At 33.5% G+C, this 19,664-nt stretch overlaps 1 protein-coding gene across 3 annotated transcripts in view; it reads right to left on the bottom strand.

Annotated features, from left to right (window-relative positions):
* Positions 1-19,664, bottom strand: part of LOC129226583 (synaptopodin 2-like protein) — a 178,717-nt gene that overhangs the window by 146,871 nt on the left and 12,182 nt on the right. Inside the window, exon 1 of one of the 3 annotated variants that reach the window (XM_054861202.1) lies at positions 2,319-2,909. The exons of 1 other annotated variant lie outside the window; for it this stretch is intronic. In XM_054861202.1, the coding sequence (XP_054717177.1) occupies positions 2,319-2,420 (102 nt within the window). In that variant the 5' untranslated portion in view covers positions 2,421-2,909. Of the gene's footprint in view, positions 1-2,318; positions 2,910-19,664 lie in introns of those variants that run through there. One more of the 3 variants, XM_054861205.1, reaches the window with a different exon arrangement.

Below are 19,664 nucleotides of genomic sequence, written 5' to 3'. Positions count from 1 at the left end.
CCCCCCCCCCCCGTTTCTCACAAAGTGTTGTCACAATTTACCTTACTTTCCCCGCTCCCACTCTTTGTCTAAAAGTCGCACTATTTTTCTGAAACAAATTCTTATTCAGAATGCGTCATGTCACACTTCTTGTTTCTCCTCCTCCCCCTTGTCACAAACTGTCACAACTTCATGAACCCTCCCTTCTCCCTTCAAAACGTGAGATCATTTGTGGATAATCCCTTTTGGAATAAAATGTACTTCTTAATTTTTTTTCATTTCAGTAATAAGACTCATTCATTAATGATGTTACGCTGTAAGTGGAAGACAATTTGTGTCAAGGGAATGGAGGGAGTAACAAGAAGTGTGACATCACACATTTTAAGTAACAATTTGCTTATGTTAAGTAGCATGACATGTGACAAGGGGAAGGAGAGGTGTAAGGAGAAGTATGACACTTTGTGACAAGTGGTGCGGGGGTGGAAGACAAAATTTTTTTATTTTAAAAAGTGTGGCATCATTTATGGACAGCCGCGAAACCATAAAAGTTGCATGAGGTTAAAATCTTATATATGGTCAACAAAGCTGGAGTAACTCTTGTGCTTTCTCTAAATATTACATACCCGCATTTCAGTTGATCACATTTCGCGTAAATAAAACTAAATTCATTACAAAAATTGACAAAACGCAAATAATTTAAGGTGTAAAGTTTTTCTTGTTGCTGCCAGTGCAACTTTTTACTGTTTGTTGATTTTCTTTTACACCGACAATTTGCATAGATACGGTAAACACTTGAGGTTGTTTTAGTAAGTTACCGACATATAGCCAGGGCTATGGCAGAAATACATGACTTGAAGAGATGTGCTGTTTTTCCCGCAGAGCAGAAATAACGGGAGAGGAGAGATTTTTTTTTCTTTTTCTGAGCATGATTTAAATGACGCTTTTCGTCCAAGGAATAAATTGCGAATGCATTTCACTCGTAAACTACCCCCACTCATTCTCTTTGAAAAATTTTACGAATCCTCTGTATGTAATTTTCGATACAAGTTAAGATTCTCGCAAAATGCAGGGACATTATTGATAATTCATTTTGGTAATCACTACAATTTTTAACCCATTATATGGGAAAAGAGAGAAATAGTGGTACCATAAACATGAGTTACAAAGAAAATCACTTACTTCGTTTTTTTTTCCATAACAGAACCCACTTACATCACGATGGTTTTGGTACACGAATTTCAATGTCAAAAATGGCAAATTTACAGGGAAGCATTAAAACTTTTTAATATTTTTATTTATAGTTATCAGTAATGTCATACGGCTCATTATATGCTGGAATCCAGGAGTGGTCATCCCCCCAAGTTCTATGGCGCCAATTCCCCCCCCCCCCCAAAAAAAAATTTTCCAACCCTGCTTTTTTTTGTTTATTTTTTTTCCAGCTCTCTTTTTTTATTTTATTTATTTTTAATAAGTTTTATGCATTTATTTCTTAAAGTATTTTTATTTATTTGTTTATTTATTTATTCTTAATTACTGATATCATTTTTTTCTGTTCGAAAAGTTCTGTGCTACGCCAATGACACACATACAAACTAAATAAATAAATGAAATAAATTACAAACAGAATAAAATAAAATAAAATAAATAAATTAAATTAAAAATAAATCAATAAATAAATTTAAATAAATAAAGAAAAAAATAAATAAAGAAAAATCCACCCCAAAAATTTTGATAGTGCAACTTGCGCCATAATCCCCCCCCCCCCCTGGTCTGCACCCCTGCTGAAATCTTCATATTTATTAACAAAAATTATAGAAGGTTAGAAAATTGATGTGAAAGTGCAATAACATCACGTTTGAAATAAATAAATAAATAAATAAGCAAACACAAAATTGACATCAGAGATTGGGTACTTTCACCATCAATACACTGGTGTTTATCCCAATAGATATTACCTCTGTGTATGGAAAACTAGATAACTCTTTTTCTCCAGTAAACATGCGTAATGCAGAGGGGAACTCTACTATGAGGAAGGGGGAGGGGGGTTGTACGGTGCAGATAGCAATTGAATTTCTTAGAGAAGTAATTTCAGGGGGATTTTTAACACATTAGAGGGGGGAGGGTATTCCGCAGCATTTGAGGGGGTGCCCCATCAATCCTAGAAGCATAATAACACTGCATATGAATAAATCCCCTGCAAAATAACATTGGATGTCATTCTTCAGTTTTAAACCTTATCTCAGACAGCAGATTTCATGTAAATTACCAATAGCATTATAGTAGTTTAAATATCATCTCGCGAAATTCCTTGCACAAACAATAAAGAAAATATAACTTACTTTGGAAACAGTGAGAGGTTGATTTGTACCAGCACCACCCTGAAGACGAAAGCCCCAAGGGACACCCCCACTTAAAGAGATGGTTAAGCATTCTCCAGACATGTTCTATGATCACAGAATTTAACTCAGCTCTTTTAAAATATTTCACGATTTTCTCTTTCTTTTTTCTCTCAAAATGGAAAATTTGACTCTTTCTTCTTTTTCAAAACATGATTTTGGGTGTCACAGCAACAAATCAAGCATTTTTCAATTAAATATTCAAGCTAATACTAGTCATTTTTCGGACGGAAACAATTTCCAACAAACATTTATCTGCCGGAATCAATTCAAACATGTAGTTTGGAAAATAGATTGATTTGCGAACATTCGTTATGATATTCTTTTTTCTCCAACCGAAGCTCTTTGTAATATTCTTCCCGCATCTTATTCTATTTTTAAATCACTGTGGATTTGTTTCCTTCGACTTGAATTACATGTTCGAATTTCTCATCTTTCGTTCTTAATATCAAGATTCGAATGCACAGCTTCCGTACGTCGGGAATCTCCGGATATTCTTGTCAGAAGAATAATGGCAAGGTTTTGAACGATCTTTTCGAATTTGTGAACACAGAGAAAAAGCCGGTCGGAAATACAGCGTGGTTTCTTTTTCTGAGGCGCTGTTGCCAATTTCGGAGCGTGCAAAAATCGTCTGCTTCCTGCCACGTAACTGCCTACGCCATAACCTTGTGAGAGGGGGTGATGTAATAATTGCTGGAACACACCACTGATCCATCTTTATCGGTTAACCTCTCTGAAGGAATTTTTCAAAAAGGGAGGAAAATTCAAATGTGTTGTACTTTCTTCCAACGAGATAATACCAAGTACTATTTTTGTTCTTAATTGTTAGAAATGTTAAATAATAAAACTGAATACATGGTTATGGAAAAAAATGCCTAAGCTCAAGATAAGAATATAGGGGTGCCCACCACGAGGATCATGGCACAGGGTGCGGATTGGGATACTAAAAGTTTTAGCGAAGTATCTGTAGGAGTTCGCTTACATCTAGGTTTCGGTATTATCAATAGAAAATACTAATTGGATATAATTAATTAAATATAAAGCACAGATTGAGTTGCGAATGAGCTGAAAACACATTAAACGAAATGAGCGGGGGGGGGGGGGAGTACCTAAGCTTCTTTTCCCTAAAATTCTAAACTATTTATATTCCTTACAAAAAAAAAAACATTAACAATTGCCAAAAAAAAAAAAAGCATTAACACAAAAAAAAAATCATAAAGAGTATAAATAAAACAAAATTCTTGTTTTTGAAGCTTTTAATTTTTCAATTACGACTGTATTACAGAACAGCAAAAAATTGCTACACCCCCACTCTTTCCCGGTCATTATTTTATTTATTTATTTACTTATTGTACAAATTTAGCCGTTGGTTAAAAAATTTCCATTGATGCAGGAACTTATCATTTCAAACGGACGACCAATTAAAAAAAAAAATTATTTTTTATCTAGCTCATTATTAAATCTTCAGGAAAAAAAATGTTTTCAAATTTACCAGTTCATTATGAAATGTAGAATTTTGTTACTTAGAACGCCACTGCAAAACATTCATGTAAAACAATTTACATTCAATATCTAAATGCAGACTTTCAAGAACAAGTTATATCTAACTACATACAGGCTCATCTTCTGTGTTTTTATGCTTTAACGCTAATGTTTTGACTGTTTAAGCAACAAAAGCAACAAAAGTTGTTATTGTTGTTATGACAATAATAATAATAACAATGATAATAATATTCAAAATAATAAACAGTTGCAATAATAATACTACTAATAATAATAGTAATGATAATAATAATTAAAATCATAATACTCACAATAAGTGTTGTTATTATAGTATTAGTAATAATAATAATAATAATAATAATAAAAATAACACAAGCAATAATAATCATTAAAAGTTTTTCCTTATTTTTTTTTTTTAATAAACATCGCCAACGCCTAACTATAGCAACCAGTTTTAAAGTGAACTCATTCGAGGACGAATGCCAGCAAACCTGAGGTGAAGTATACCATTACTGGAGTCTGGAGTCAATGTTTGATTAACATCAATGTTTTCTGTTTAGTGTTTTTAAATTGTCATTTTTTAATTGAAAAAAATGCCATAAAAGAACTGTGATAGATAGTAATACTTATGTGATTTAAGCTTAAGTAAATTGTAAAATGTTTACTAAGCAATGATCAAGGATAGCGATCATAGGTTTAATAACAGCTTTAGAATTATGGGTTTCCTTTTACCGGGATTACTTAGGGGTTTGTACTTAAGGGTGCGGAAAGTAATTTTGGGGCCAATCAAATGACTTTTACGGGTCCTCCTCCATATTGCTAACCCCTACGTCCACCCTACGTCCATACATATATTTCACTCTCATTTTAGAAATTTCGGGCCCCATACAGGCTCGGGACCGGGCCAACATGTATCTCTTCTCACCCCCCGCCTCCATGTGCACGCCCCTGTTTGTACTACTCCGTGAAATACGAGGTGTTGGTCTTAGATGCACCTCTGAAAAAATAGACATTTTTTAGGCATTTGAGGTACGGAGCACAGGAAACTTCCCGAACATAGCACTGGACATGGGGCTCTAGTTAATCCATAATACGCAATTTTTTCAAGTTAAGTACTAGTTTTTGTTTTTATAAGCTAATTCAAACACTTTTTTGTTTTCATATATGTGTGCACAAATTTAGAGTACGCTATACATTGCTTTTCCACAATTTTCACACATAAATGAATTTATAAAAATGTAAAAAAACGAGCTTATGTGTGCATCACATGACTTCCTTTTACGCCAATTTAATGATAATAGTGCCTTGGTGAAAGCAAGAAAGCACTGTCAATGTTTTTACCCCTAGTTAGTTGCGAACCGAAGCAAAAAAACGCTTTACACAGATTTATTTCCCGATCACTGGCAATTTTGATGTGATTCAATGATTAACTCTCTAAATATCGCCAATAATAGTCACATTGGATCCAGTTTTTTCAAAAAAAAAGGGAAAAAACACGCCAAATTTGTCACCAAGTTGGCGAAAAAACTTGGCGACCAAAAGCATGCCGATAGATTACCACATGTCCACCGAATTATAACACAACTTGAGTTCGCATCGAAATTAACGATGATTTCCTTCCAAAAAGGTTGTAAAAGACCCCTTTTGGAACATTCGAACGTAACCAAAAGGGAGATGTACAACTAAACACCACTAGGAGTCTACTTCCCAAGTTCCAACTTTCTACGGCATACCGCTTTTGAGTTATTCGAGATACATGCGCACATACATACAAACGTTACATACGGACGTGACGAGAAAATTCGTAGTACATAATTAACTCGGGGATTGTCAAAATGAATATTTCGGGCATCCATACGTTCTTAGGTATACTATATATGCACGTGTAGTCGAGTCAAAAAAAAAAAACCTCAACATACATTCGGGGGTGAGCAAAATGGAAATTAAGGCCAATTTTTGAATGAAATTATTTTCGCGAATACTTCCTTTACTATGTAAAAGGAAGCAAAAATAGTTAAATCAGCAGGCCAAAATTTAAGAATAGAGCTTTTAGTTGGAAGAAGTTCTTTCAGAAAATTCTGTTCAAGATTTCAGAGGACATGGCTTGATGTCTCCAACGAATGCAACGTGTAAATGAAAATTGGAAAACCGTTTTAGAGATCTGTTTTCAGATAATGTAATTGAAGCAGTGGCATTGACATCTAGAATTTGGACAACAAATGGGCAGTTTCTCCATATTCATATTCTCGGTCATTCATATTCTTTCTATCGTAATCTCATAGTTTTCTACATCAACTACCACTTGTTAAGAAGCTCTAACGAATACCAAAAGAAAACAAGTATGCTAATGAAACTAGTGAAATTTCAACAGCCCTGACAACTTTGGAAAAATTGTAGAGAGTAAAAGACAGAAAAAGAGTCAAAAGAAGTGACACAATCAAAAGGGAGAATTACAGGGACATTACTCAACTTCGCTTCTTTTAAAATCTCTAGCAATTGTTTGCGGCACAATATTATTTGATGCATAAACGGGGAATATTTATTAATAAAAATATTTTTAATTAATGAATATTACATTACTTCTGGTGGCGAGGTTTTCATTGTCTCCAAAACTTAAGCCTTGCGAAATACTTTTACTCTACATGTGTGTACAAGGAATATATATATATATATATATATATATATATATATATATATATATATATATATATATATATATATATATATATATATTCTTATTGAACAAAACTATTTTCTTCTTTATATATCAAAATTTGATGGTAATCCCATACTTTGTTAAATTTAACATTGTTGAATACGTATAAAGGGATGGCGTAATCAATAAAAAGAAAAACAAATCTGCTTGTGAATAGTCAGTTTTCGACTCTGTTTATGTCAAATTCGCGAAATCACCAATATCTTTTTTTTCGCGAAAGCTACGGCTCGCGAAAATAAGGACTTTTACAGCAGTCAAACCCAAGTCACCGATCTAAAACAACAAAATCACTGTTCCCCAGTATAATCATGTATTTGAAAACAAATTGGCGAACCAACTTTTCGCGAAGGCGACTAGTATTATACACCTGACCTCTTCTTGTCATACATATTTTGACAAGAACATATTTTTTTTTTGCGCTTCTACATTCAAAGACTGATGAATGCAGTACAAATAAATTTAGTCTCTTCAAAAATATCAAACCCGACAAAGAGTAAAATTTTTTCCAACCGCTCCATACATTGTCTAAGCCTAGCATCTTGAGCATGTAACATATCGGATGTGTCAAGGAAATATCTCATCCCAGTAACCACACTTAGAAAACCTCGTCAGCAGTTTTATCAGAAATCTTCAAATTTTTTTCTTCTTCTGCTTTTTTTAGTTTTCTTATTTTGGCAACTCGTCAATTTTCGAGCTTAGTTTAGGCGATCATCAAGCTCGTTCGGCTACCTGCCAAGTTTTACCGTCATAAGTCAATGGATGCAAATTAGCGAGTTCTTTCTAATTCTTAGAATGGATAGTGCTTTATGAGTATTCATGGTTAATTAAACAGATCCTCTTTGTAGATTTGTGCAAACGCCGCAACATTTATTTGACGTATTTGGTGGAGATTCGGCTACAGAGTTGAAACATTCATTCAACACAAAATTTTTCAATTTCAGAGTGACTTGACTTATGTTTATGAAATTTTCTGGAGTACTGCTCCACGTCGTATACATACATACATATATATATATATATATATATATATATATATAGTGCAGAAAACGTTTGTTTCAAATTTTTTCTATTTCTCTATATGGGTCATTCCATGTCAAGTGATCCAAAATTTGAGAAATTTTTTCCCTCACCCTTTTGTATTCCTATGAAATTTAGCTCGTCGATTGTACCCTTTGAGGTAATCAAAAGTCCAAATTTTTAGATTTTTATCTCTATTATTTTTTTATTTATGACACTTTGATTTTTCGAAAAACCCGCTTTTTTTCATGGATGCTTGAACATAAAAATGGACGATAACTCAGCACCAAATATAGATAGAAAGATTTGGTAAAAAGTATTTTAAAGTACATTAGTTGCTGTTTAATGGGATATGCAGCATGACTATTTTCAAAAACATTTTAATTTTTAAAAAATAAATTTAAATTTTAAACTTAAATTTCTCAAAAAAGGTATAATGAATTTTTTTTTTTAAATTCTTAAACATTTTTGTGTATTTTATCTTTATTTGTGCAAAGTTTCAAATTGGGATCTCAATGGGATCATATTTTTATGAGTTTTTAAATAAAATTTGACTTATGAAATAATGACATTTTTCAGATTCTAACTAGTTAAAAATGGGGTTCTCTCACTGAGGATGGTCTAGTAAGTAGTAATTGATCATAACTATGCTTGAAATGAGCTGACGTGAATTTGTAAATTGGCAAGCATCCCCCCCCCCTCCCACCCACCCCGCACAACCACTTTTATTTATTTATTTTTTCAAATCTATTTTTAAAATGTAAAAAATAAATAAATGAATAAAAAAACCAAAATAAATAGTAAACTTATTAAAAATTGGTAAATGTCCTTCTTTTAAGTAAGAAAAAGACCCCCCCCCCAAGCCAACACTTTTATTATTTTTTTCCAAAACTATTTTCAAAATGTAAAAAATAAATAAATGAATAAAATAAAACAAAATGAATAGAAAACATATTAAAAGCTGGTAAATGTTTTTCTTTAAAGCAAGACAAAGTACATTCCCCCCCCCCCCCCCCACACACTCACTCACACATACGATTAACACTATACTAGTATCACGCTTCACCTGATGCTTTTTTTTTCAGACCAAGTTTTTCTTTTTCAATCCGAACTTCACAAAATGTACTTTATTATTTCACTATCTGATAAGAAAAGTTATGATTCATTTCGTCCCTTACCCCTGCACCAACTTTCAATTTTGGATGGAGGAAAGAAATAGTTTGCCTCAAGATCACAGCAAAATAGGAGTGTTTCCCCCCGTGTTGTTTCATTCTTTTTACACTAAACTAAAAATAAATCTAAGTATCAGGTCATATGTCTGTCCGCATAAAACTAACTGTCTTTCTACAACATTTGGAGTGCAGCTGTTTTTTCTTTTTTTTAATGCTAGTTGTCTTTTAATTTTACTTCTAAACGAGAACTATGCAGCTAGATCTATTTATACATATATTAAAAGCAGTTATAGATCAAACAAATTTTGCTAATTTGAGCATAACCTTCCATGTTGTTATGTTTCATTCTAGATTGCCCCCCTCCCCCTAACGTCCCACTTTCCGAAAGAAAAAAAAGCTGCAAATGAGTGGTTCTCTTCAGTTTTCTGACCTTTAGTTTTATAACCCCCCCCCCCCCATTTATAAGATTTAGTCACTACTGATGTTTAGCAGCGTGCGTCTCAGTTTATTATGGTTATAACTCTTACGTGCCGGTTTTTTTTTTCTAAATACAGTTTTGGAAAAAAAAAGATAAAAGTGGTTGTGTGGCGGAGGGGGGTACTAATCTACAAAGTCATGACAGTTCATTTCAAGCACAGTCATGATCAATTACTACTTACTAAACCATCCCCAGTAAAAGAACCCCATATTTAACTAGTTAGAATCTGAAAAATTGCATTATTTCATAAGTCAAATTTTATTTAAAAATTCATAAAAATATGATCTCGTTGAGATCCCAACTTGAAACTTTGCACAAATAAAGATAAAATTGCACAAATAAAGATAAAATTTGAGATTTTTTTTAAAAAAATTCATTATACCTTTTCTGAGAAATATAAATTTAAAATTAAATTTTTTTTTTAAATTAAATTTTTTTAAAAATTAGTCATGTTGCATGTCCCATTCAACAGCAACTAATGTACTTTAAAATGCTTTTTACAAAATCTTTCTTTCTATATTTGGTGCTGAGTTATCGTCCATTTTAGGTTCAAGCATCCATGAAAAAAAGCGGGTTTTTCCAAAAATCAAAATAAAAAAATAATAGAGATAAAAATCTAAAAATTTGAACTTTTGATTACCTCAAAGGGTAAAATCAATGAGCCAAATTTCAAAGAAATACAAAAAGGTGAGGGAAAAAACTCTGGATGACTTGACATGGAATGACCCATATTTCTCTTGCATTTATCTTTAAACTTGTATATATTTCATGTCACTGAAATACAGGGTGAGAACAAATGACGGACTCGATTTTAGAAAATCGCCGTTTTGAAACTATACTGCACATATTACAAGTGATATATGAATATAAAGAGAAAAAAAACTTAAGTTTGGTTCAATTACAAATATGTTCGATGCGTGAGCCTTTTGTTACAAGGACAAGCGTTTAATCTGCAGTCCAATTCGTTGCACACTTCTTGTGATTTCTTTTTATTTGGTTATGTCAAACACATTGTTTATAACTCCCGATTCCGAAAACGCTACAAATACTTGAAGAACGCATTTGTGCAGTATTCCAAACCTTTGACATTTTGGCAGCATATTGGAAAATATGTGTGGAACGAACTGGATTACAGGTTAGATCCAGGGACGTTGCGCCCTCTCACCTGTGCGCGCTCGAACCTTTTCTTTCTTTCTTTTTTTTTTTTTTTGCAACTTCAGATTTTTATGCCTAGCACCTACTTTTTTTTTTTTTTTTTTTTGCTTCCTTGAACTAGTGCGCCTTTGCCCCTTCCCCCCTCCCCAAATTGCTTTTTGAACCCTCGAACCTGTGATCCTTCGGGTTTTTTTTTTCATCTTCCTCGAAACTGTGCGCCTGTGCGCCTTTTGGGAGTCCAGGTTGGCGCCCTCTTGGGGGATACAGTCCGCCTGGTTAGATGACGGGTTCCCAATCTTTTCCAAGTCGTAGGACCGTTTGAACAATTTAAATTTTCACACGGCACCCTAATCATATATCTCTATCATTTATCTGTGTCAATGTCAATCTTTATATATGTACTAGCAAAAATACCCGGCGTTGCCTGGGTTAGCAATAATTATGAGAAACAATCGTTACTTGCATTTATTTTTTGTTTTAAGTGAAAGAACTTAAAACACACCTTTTTGACATGATTTAAAATCTAGCTTCTTCCTTACTCATAAAACTAAAGTAGCAGTAAGTAAAAAGAGCTAAATAGTATTCAATTAGAAACGAAAACACGAAATTTAAGCGTATACAAATTTGAAGAATTTCCGAAATATATATAAAACTAGCAAAAATACCCGGCGTTGCCTGGGTCAGTAATAATTATGAGAAAAAATCGTTACTTGCTTTTGTTTTCTGTTTTAAGTGAAAGAATTTAAAACACATCTTTTTGACATGATTAAAAATCGAGTTTCTTCCTTACCCATATAACCAAAATAACAATAAGTATAAAGAATAAAATAGTATTGATTTAGAAACGAAAGCAGTATATTTAAGCATATACAAATTTCCAAAACATGAAATTAATCTTCTCATGTTTAAAAAGATTAATCTGTTGATACTTTTTTTAACATGGAGTCTAAAACCTTCTCTGTATGGCTAATGAAGTGCGAAGTGATTAAAAAAAAGTAGCTGCGCTCGTAATCCCCTTATACTTGCTTTAGTTATTTTGGGAAATTTCAATCATTGTGGGCTCTTGGTGCGATTTTACCGAATTTGCGAAAGTCGTTTTGGGGTACCTTCGATGATGCTCCCCCATTCTTTCCTTACTTTGTAAAACGATATGATATTAATTTTCGCTACAGAGATATCGTCGCCAGATGCTGAGATACTTTTGATCACCATAAAATGGCGCTAAACAGTTTCATTCGAAATGTTTCCAAAATAAGTAGTAAAATTTGGTGATTGTTTGAAATTGTGCAAAAAAGGAAAAATAATGGAAGTTTTTGTGCTATTTATGGATTTGCCTAATTAAGTTGCTGGATTATTTAACATAGTAAAAAAAGTCTTTTGAAAATTCTTTGATTGGCGATATTTTGTTTTCATGGTGAAAGCTGAGAAACATTATGACATAGTCTTCGGCTTCAAAAACAGCGACGTTGAAAAAACTGCAAATGCACCAGCTACGGAAATCTTTCTGCAAAAATTTTGGCGATATTTCTGCTGGTTGATTTCATAATGAGTAAATGTTCAATCAGCATAAATAATAATAAAAACCATTAACATTGAAGTTCCGTTTAAGTGAAAAATGATCAGCCAAATCATGTATTATTTGCCAATCTTGTGCAAAAATCTTACTTCAAGATTTGACTTGAGAAAAGCCTTGAACAGTCACGAAAAGCAAAGATAGTCAACAATACAACAATTGTCGCTATCGTCAGGGAGTTGAGATGATACACTAAATACTGTATTGAGTTGAGGAAAGCCTTCGAACATGGAACTAAAAAGCTCATAACTCGTTTTTTATTCTACTTACAAATCTCGAACAGTTGCCATCTTCAGCAGAAAAATCAGAGCTTTCGATGGACATATAATGTAAATATGTGCAAGTATTTTTTCATCCCAATATTAGAGAATTTATACAAAAATTGTGTTTTATTACCCCCCCTAAGGGGGTTTTGCCCCCCATAACGGGACAAAAACTACCCTATGTGTTATTCTGATGCATAAGCTATATTATTGTAAAGTTTCATCAAAATCCGTTCAGTAGTTTTTGCGTGAAAGAGTAACAAACATCCATCCATACATCCATACATCCATACATCCATACAGACAAACTTTCACATATATAATAGTAGTAAGATTAAACTTCACATGTTTAAAAAGATTTATCAGTTAATACTTATTTTTTTTTTACATGGAGTCTTACCTTCTCTGTATGTTTATTGAAGAACGAACTGTTTAAAAAAATGTCGCCGCGCGCCCGTGATCCCCTTAAACTTGCTTTAGTTATTTTGGAAATTTTCAATTTTTGTGGGTTCTTGGTGCGATTTAAAATGTTACCGAATTTGCGGGAATCGTTTTGGGATACCTTGGATAATGTTCCCCCTCCTTACTTTGTAAAACGGCATGTTACTAATTTTTGTTAAAGAGATATTGTCGCCATATGCTAAGATACTTTTGGTCAACATAAAATGGCTCTAAACAATTTCATCCGAAATGTTTCCAAAATAAGTAGTAAAATTTGGCGATGGTTTGAATTTGTGCACAAAGTGACATTAATGGAAGTTTTTGTGCTGTTTATGGATTTGCCTAATTCAGTTGCTAGATTATTTTACAGTAAAAAAAGTTTTTAAAGATTCTTTGATTGACGATATTTTGTTAACATGGTGAAAGCTGACAAACATTATTACGTAGTCTTTGACTTCAAAAACCGCGACAGTTGAAAAAACTGCCAAATGCATCCGCTACTGAAATCTTTCTGCATAAATTTTGGTGAGGTTTCTGCTGTTAGATTGGATAATGATTAAAAAATCCAATCAGCACAAATAAAAAAAAACTATTAATTACACTAAAGTTTCGTTTAAATGGAAAATAATCAGCCAAATTTAGTTATTATTAGCCAATCTTGGGGGAAAAAACGTTACTTTAAGATTTGGCTTGAGAAAAGCCTCAAACAGTCAGACAAAACACAAAAACATTCAGCAATTCTTATAAACTGGGAGTTGAGATGATACACTAAATAATGAATTGGGTTGAAGAAAGTCTTCGAACATGGAACAAAAAAAGCTCATAACTCGTTTTTCATACAACTTAGAACTTTCTAACAGATGCCATCTTCAGCAGAAAAATAAGCGCTTTCGATCAGGGGCGGATCCAGACTATGGATTTGGGAGGGGAACTTTTCTAGCAAGTAGGTTTATGGGAGGGGGGAGGGTATATGAAATTACTCATTAAAAATAACCATAAATATTGAGTTTTACAACGTATCTACTGCTTCTTAATGCTTTTTATTAAAAAAATTTATTCATCACAAATTCTAAAAGTACAATTCTTAAATAATTATTTTAAAAAGTTTGTTCATTCTTCTATTTTTAAGTGCTTAAAGGAAATAATATTTGCATGCTCAACCAGAAAAAGTTTTAGAGGGGGCACTTTTAAAATTTTCACCATTGAATAGGGTCCTAGAAAACGAAGTTTTTAAGCGATACTGGGCGATAAAGGATTTAAACGCTCTCCCCATTAAATTTTTCAAAATTGTAATTTTTTAATGTTCAGATTTTCAACAGGAGCATTCGGACCAGGGTTGCCAGATTTAAGAACAGTAAATACGGGACAGGTTTCTAGGAGTGAAAAAGGGAGGAGGGGGGCGGATATTTTTGAAGTTGAGGACAGTTACTGGATATGGTGTATTTTTAAGGGGTGCTTTCCGACGTAGAAAGTCTCTTCATGATAAATCTGAAAAATTCAATCGTTACAAAACATTAAACCTTACAAAACGTCGCCGATCAAAGTATAAAAATCCTTTTCATTGTGATTGACGACGCATGCGCAGAGATATATTTTTTTACTGTTTACATTAGTAAATGAGCCAAAAGGAAGCAATCATTCGGCTCCTCATGGTCTGCCGCCAAAACAAAAAACCAAATTAAAACGAAAATAATTTTTGCGTTTGCTGCCACGTGATTGTCTTATTGCTCTTTATTCACATTTTTTATTTTACTTAACTTTTTCCCCTTAAAATAATGTCTCGTTTTGTAAAATATTATTATCAGCTAGAATACGGGATTTTAGCCGTCCCGTATGGAAGTTCCCTGGGACGCGGGACAATTTTTCAAAATACGGGACTGTTCCTTGTAATCCGGGACGTCTGGCAACCCTGATTCGGACCCTTGTCCAGAAATTTTTCGTTATTAACATTTTAAAAACATGACTGTTGATCATACTTAGTAAAGTCAAGGGTTTGGCAATTTTTCAAAATTGAAGCTCCAAAGATCTTAAACTATTCTCGATGTTATTAGAATGCGAGGTGTTAGGTAGTTCTCCCCTTTAAAATTTTCAAAATTGAAGTCCTGAAAACAAGATTTGAGACGCGCTTTAAAGGTTTTGGTGGAGGAAGCGGACTTCCGAAGCATAGCATTATGAAGACTTTCTTATTTTTAGACCGACTAAAAAAAGGGAACTGTTCCCAAGGTACGTTCTATTTTTCTCTTTAATTGTAAGAAATGTTTTACAAAAACATTCTACTCGGCCTTCGGGGGAATCACGGGTCATGTCGCCCTGTGCCCCCCCCCCCCCTGCCTCCCGCCTCCACCTCTGATAGCGCCACTGAATTGTAGAAGCTTTAAATTATAATGATCAACCCTTCACCAAATAAATGCAAAATACAGTTTAAACAGGTTTGTGTTCAAAGAGACTTATTTTGAAAGATTACTGGAAAACAGATACAAAAAGCAAGTACAGAAATTTGGGAGACTTAAAATGGCCCTAAAGTTGATAAATTGAACTACGACTGGAAAGCTGTATTGTACAATATCGATGAGTCTTAAAAAATAAGTACGATGAAAAATATTTACTCTAAGTCCCAGAACTCGAATTTTTTATATAGTTAACTTCCCGTAGTCTTATAACTTAGCATAGCTTATAAACTGTGACGAAAGCATTAAATTTTTGTATTTTTACATAATATAACTATCTTTACATTCCTACAGTGCCGAACGTTTCCCCTAGGATGAGTTCCCTCCAAGCTATATGTTAACTAACACCAAAAATTAATCCTTTAAGTGTCAACTACAGGTGGTTTTTTCTTACTCTGTTTTCTGCACAGTTTTAGGTTTACTTAAGATTTTTTTGTTTTGGAGAAGGACATTCCCCAGTTCCCCTCTTTGGACCCACTTTTGCTCTTGTCTAATCGCTTTTCCTGGAGCCTTTTGTAAAGTTCTAATAAAAAAATTTTGAAAAAAAAAAAAAAAAAAAAAAAAATAGAACCGACTTCAAAATTGCTCTAAAAAGTGAAAAATAATTTTATTCTTTCAACACCATCGATAATACTTTTAAACATAAATTTTGAAGTTGGCGCAAAAACGATCGATAAAATCATTCACAGCCATAACTCAACTACAAGTATAAATTTAACCAGGTCCATTTTCTTTACTACCACATGCATTACGCATTGATGACAGCATATTTGAGTAACGATATAAATGTTTCGTTCCTAACTTTGGATGATTTTTTGATAAAAATATGAACGAAGCATGGTTACTATGGATTTTACTTTTTGTTTTTGCGCCAACTTCAAAAATTATGTTTAAAAGTATTATCGATGGTGTTTAAAGAATAAAATTATTTTTCACTTTTTAGAGCAATTTTGAAGTCGGTTCTATTTTTTTTTTTTTTTTCAAATTTTTTTTATTTCATTCTTTTTAGTGTAAATGTAGATATTTCAGTAAAAGTAAGAAGTTACCTAGTAAGAAGTTCGGCTCTATATCACTGTATTGCTTTAGAAAAGCCTTTATTCAAAATTATCATTGCAATTACTATTCATGTTACTGTTATATGGCACCAAACTTTTATAACAATGAGTTTCATATTGTCGCGATGTAGATGAAGATAGCGAAGACAATGTGAAAGCCAAATGAAGCGAATACTTGTTAGTCTCAATTCGAGATCTTTATTCAGAACCACGCATGAACGTTACATTTCCTTATATACAACTTGAGAAAGTGCTGGAACTTTCCAGACTTGGAAAGATACAGAAATTAATAGAACATTCGAGAAAATACGGGAAACATTAGAAACGAAATTTTAGCAAAATTCACTTTGTCCTAGTCGAGATTTGAACCCGGGTCTCTCGTGTGGGAGGCGAGAATTCTACCTCTGAACCACCGTTATTCACGGATGAAAAGTGCGAACTTCGCTACAATATCATTTTAATCATTTAGTAGGGAAATTGCAAAAAATTTACTGTTTTTTGCCCATAACTTTTTTCTAAAGAACAAATATGGTCAAACAAAGTAATGGGACCTAAGTTGAGCCATCCCCTATCCATTAAAAAAAGAATCATCAAAATCGGTTCACTAGGTGAGACGCTATGAGTGGACAAAAAAAAAAAAAAAACATACATACGGTATGAACTGATAACCGTCTCCTTTTTGAAGTCGGTTAAAAAATGGAACATTTTTCCTGTACTCTGTTTTCTGAACAGTTTTAGGATTCCTTTTTTTTTTCTAATGCTGGGAAGAGGGGAACATTCCTCAGTTCTCCTCTTTAGATCCGCTTTTGCAATCCTCTCCTCGCTTTTTCTTGCGCCTTTCTTCTAGTTCAAGTTCTATATAACAAGAGAATTTCGATGGTACTATGTTGTGAAAAATTTTAAGTACACATGTGATTTTGAAGGAAGGGGAACGTTCCTCCAGTTCCCCTTCTCTGATCCGCCTCTGCTATTGTTTGATCAAATTTTCTGGAGCTTTTCCTCAAGTTTAAGTTCTATAAAACAGAAGAATTTTCCTACTCTGTTGTGAAAATTTTTAGGTATATATGGGGTTTTTTGGGGGAGAAAAATTTTCCCCCAGTTCCCCTCCGTGAATCTGCTTCTGTTGTTGCCTAATTGCTTTTCCTGGTGCCTCAGTTCTAAAAAACTTAAACATTTTCCTGTACTTTGTTTTTTGAACAGCTTTAGGCACACTTGTCCCCCCCCCGAGGTGTGTGTGTGTGTGGGAGGGGGGGCATTCCAGCAGTTCCTCTTCTTTGATCCGCTCTTGAAATTCTCTCCTCAATTTTTCTGGCTTCTTTCTTAAAGTTGAAGTTTTGAAAAACGGAATTATTTTCCCGTACTCTCTTTTGAAATTTTTTAGGTACACTTGGGATTTTGGAGGGGGAACGTTCCCCTAGTTCCCCTCCCGTGGATCCGCGCCTGCTTTCGATGGACACATAATTTTAATATGTGCACTTATTTTTTCACCGTCATATTGGGGCATTTATGCGAAAATTTGGACAAATTAGAATAAAAAAGGAACTATCAATCGGATTCTTTTCGAACTGGTCTACAAACCACCCCAGTACCAAAAAGAACAAACGGTGAAAGTTTCAGCCAAATCTGCCGGATAGTTTCTGAGATCTTAGGGAACAAATTTACCAAGATCCATTTATATATCTTACTAATATTGTATATGCGAAAGTTTGTCTGTATGGATGTATGGATGTATGGATGTATGGATGTTTGTTACTCTTTCACGCAAAAACTACTGAACGGATTTTGATGAAACTTTACAATAATATAGCTTATGCATCAGAATAACACATAGGGTAGTTTTCGTCCCGTTATGGGGGGCAAAACCCCTTAGGGGGGCAATAAAACACAATTTTTGTATAAATTCTCTAATATTGGTATGAAAAAATACTTGCACATATTTACATTATATGTCCATCGAAAACTCTAATTTTTCTGCTGAAGATGGCACCTGTTCGAAATTTCTAAGCAGAATAAAAAACGAGTTATGAGCTTTTTAGATCCATGTTTGAAGGCTTTCCTCAACTCAATACAGTATTTAGTGTATCATCTCAACTCCCTGTCGACAGCGACAATTGTTGTATTGTTGACTTTCTTTGCTTTTCGTGATTGTTCAAGGCTTTTCTCAAGTCAAATCTTGAAGTAAGATTTTTGCACAAGATTGGCAAATAATACATGATTTGGCTGATGATTTTCCATTTAAACGGAACTTTACTGTAATTAATGGTTTTTATTATTATTTATGCTGATTGAGCACTTACTCATTATCCAAACAACCAGCGGATCGCCAAAATTTTTGCAGAAAGATTTCCGTAGCTGATGCATTTGGCAGTTTTTTCAACGTTGCTGTTTTTGAAGCCGATGACTACATCATAATGTTTCTCAGCTTTCACCATGTAAACAAAATATCGCCAATCGAAGAATTTTCAAAAGACTTTTTTTACTGTGTTAAATTATCCAGCAACTAAATTAGGCAAATCCATAAATAGCACAAAAACTTCCATTATTTTTCCTTTTTTGCACAATTTCAAACAATCACCAAATTTTACTACTTATTTTGGAAACATTTCGAATGAAACTGTTTAGCGCCATTTTATGGTGATCAAAAGTATCTCAGCATCTGACGACGATATCTCTGTAGCGAAAATTAATATCATATCGTTTTACAAAGTAAGGAAAGAATGGAGGAGCATCATCGAAGGTACCCCGAAACGACTTTCGCAAATTCGGTAAAATCGCACCAAGAGCCACAATGATTGAAATTTCCCGAAATAACTAAAGCAAGTATAAGGGGATTACGAGCGCAGCTACTTTTTTTAAATCACTTCGTACTTCATTAGCCATACAGAGAAGGTTTTAGACTCCATGTTAAAAAAAAAGTATCAACAGATTAATCTTTTTAAATATGAGAAGATTAATTTCATGTTTTTTAAATTTGTATCTGCTTAAATATAGTGCTTTCATTTCTAAATCAATACTACTTTGTTCTTTATACTTATTGCTATTTTAGTTTTATGGGTAAGGAAGAAACTCGATTTTTAATCACGTCAAAAAGATGTGTTTTAAATTCTTTCACTTAAAACAGAAAACAGAAGCAAGTAAAGATTTTTTCTAATAATTATTACTGACCCAGGCAACGCCGGGTATTTTTGCTAGTGAAAATATAATTTTAAACGTTTTTCTTTACTTAAATTCCTCAATATCCTCATATAAATAATAGCCGATGATCGAGTAACTCGTGTGATTCAACAATGAAACTCGCGCCATGGCATGATAATTTGATAATATGTTTTAGTAATGTTTAACATGCAGGGAAAGGCTTTATGGTATCAAGGCTGAATTCGATCCGATAACTTAATTGTTTTACTGGCAAGACTGTGTCATTTCGGGAGAATGAAGAAACGAAAAAATGGTCAACGATGAACGCTACCTA

This window comes from Uloborus diversus, chromosome 7, assembly GCF_026930045.1.
Source record: "Uloborus diversus isolate 005 chromosome 7, Udiv.v.3.1, whole genome shotgun sequence".
Taxonomy (NCBI): Eukaryota; Metazoa; Arthropoda; class Arachnida; order Araneae; family Uloboridae; genus Uloborus; species Uloborus diversus.
This window is presented reverse-complemented; position numbering and strand designations above follow the sequence as displayed.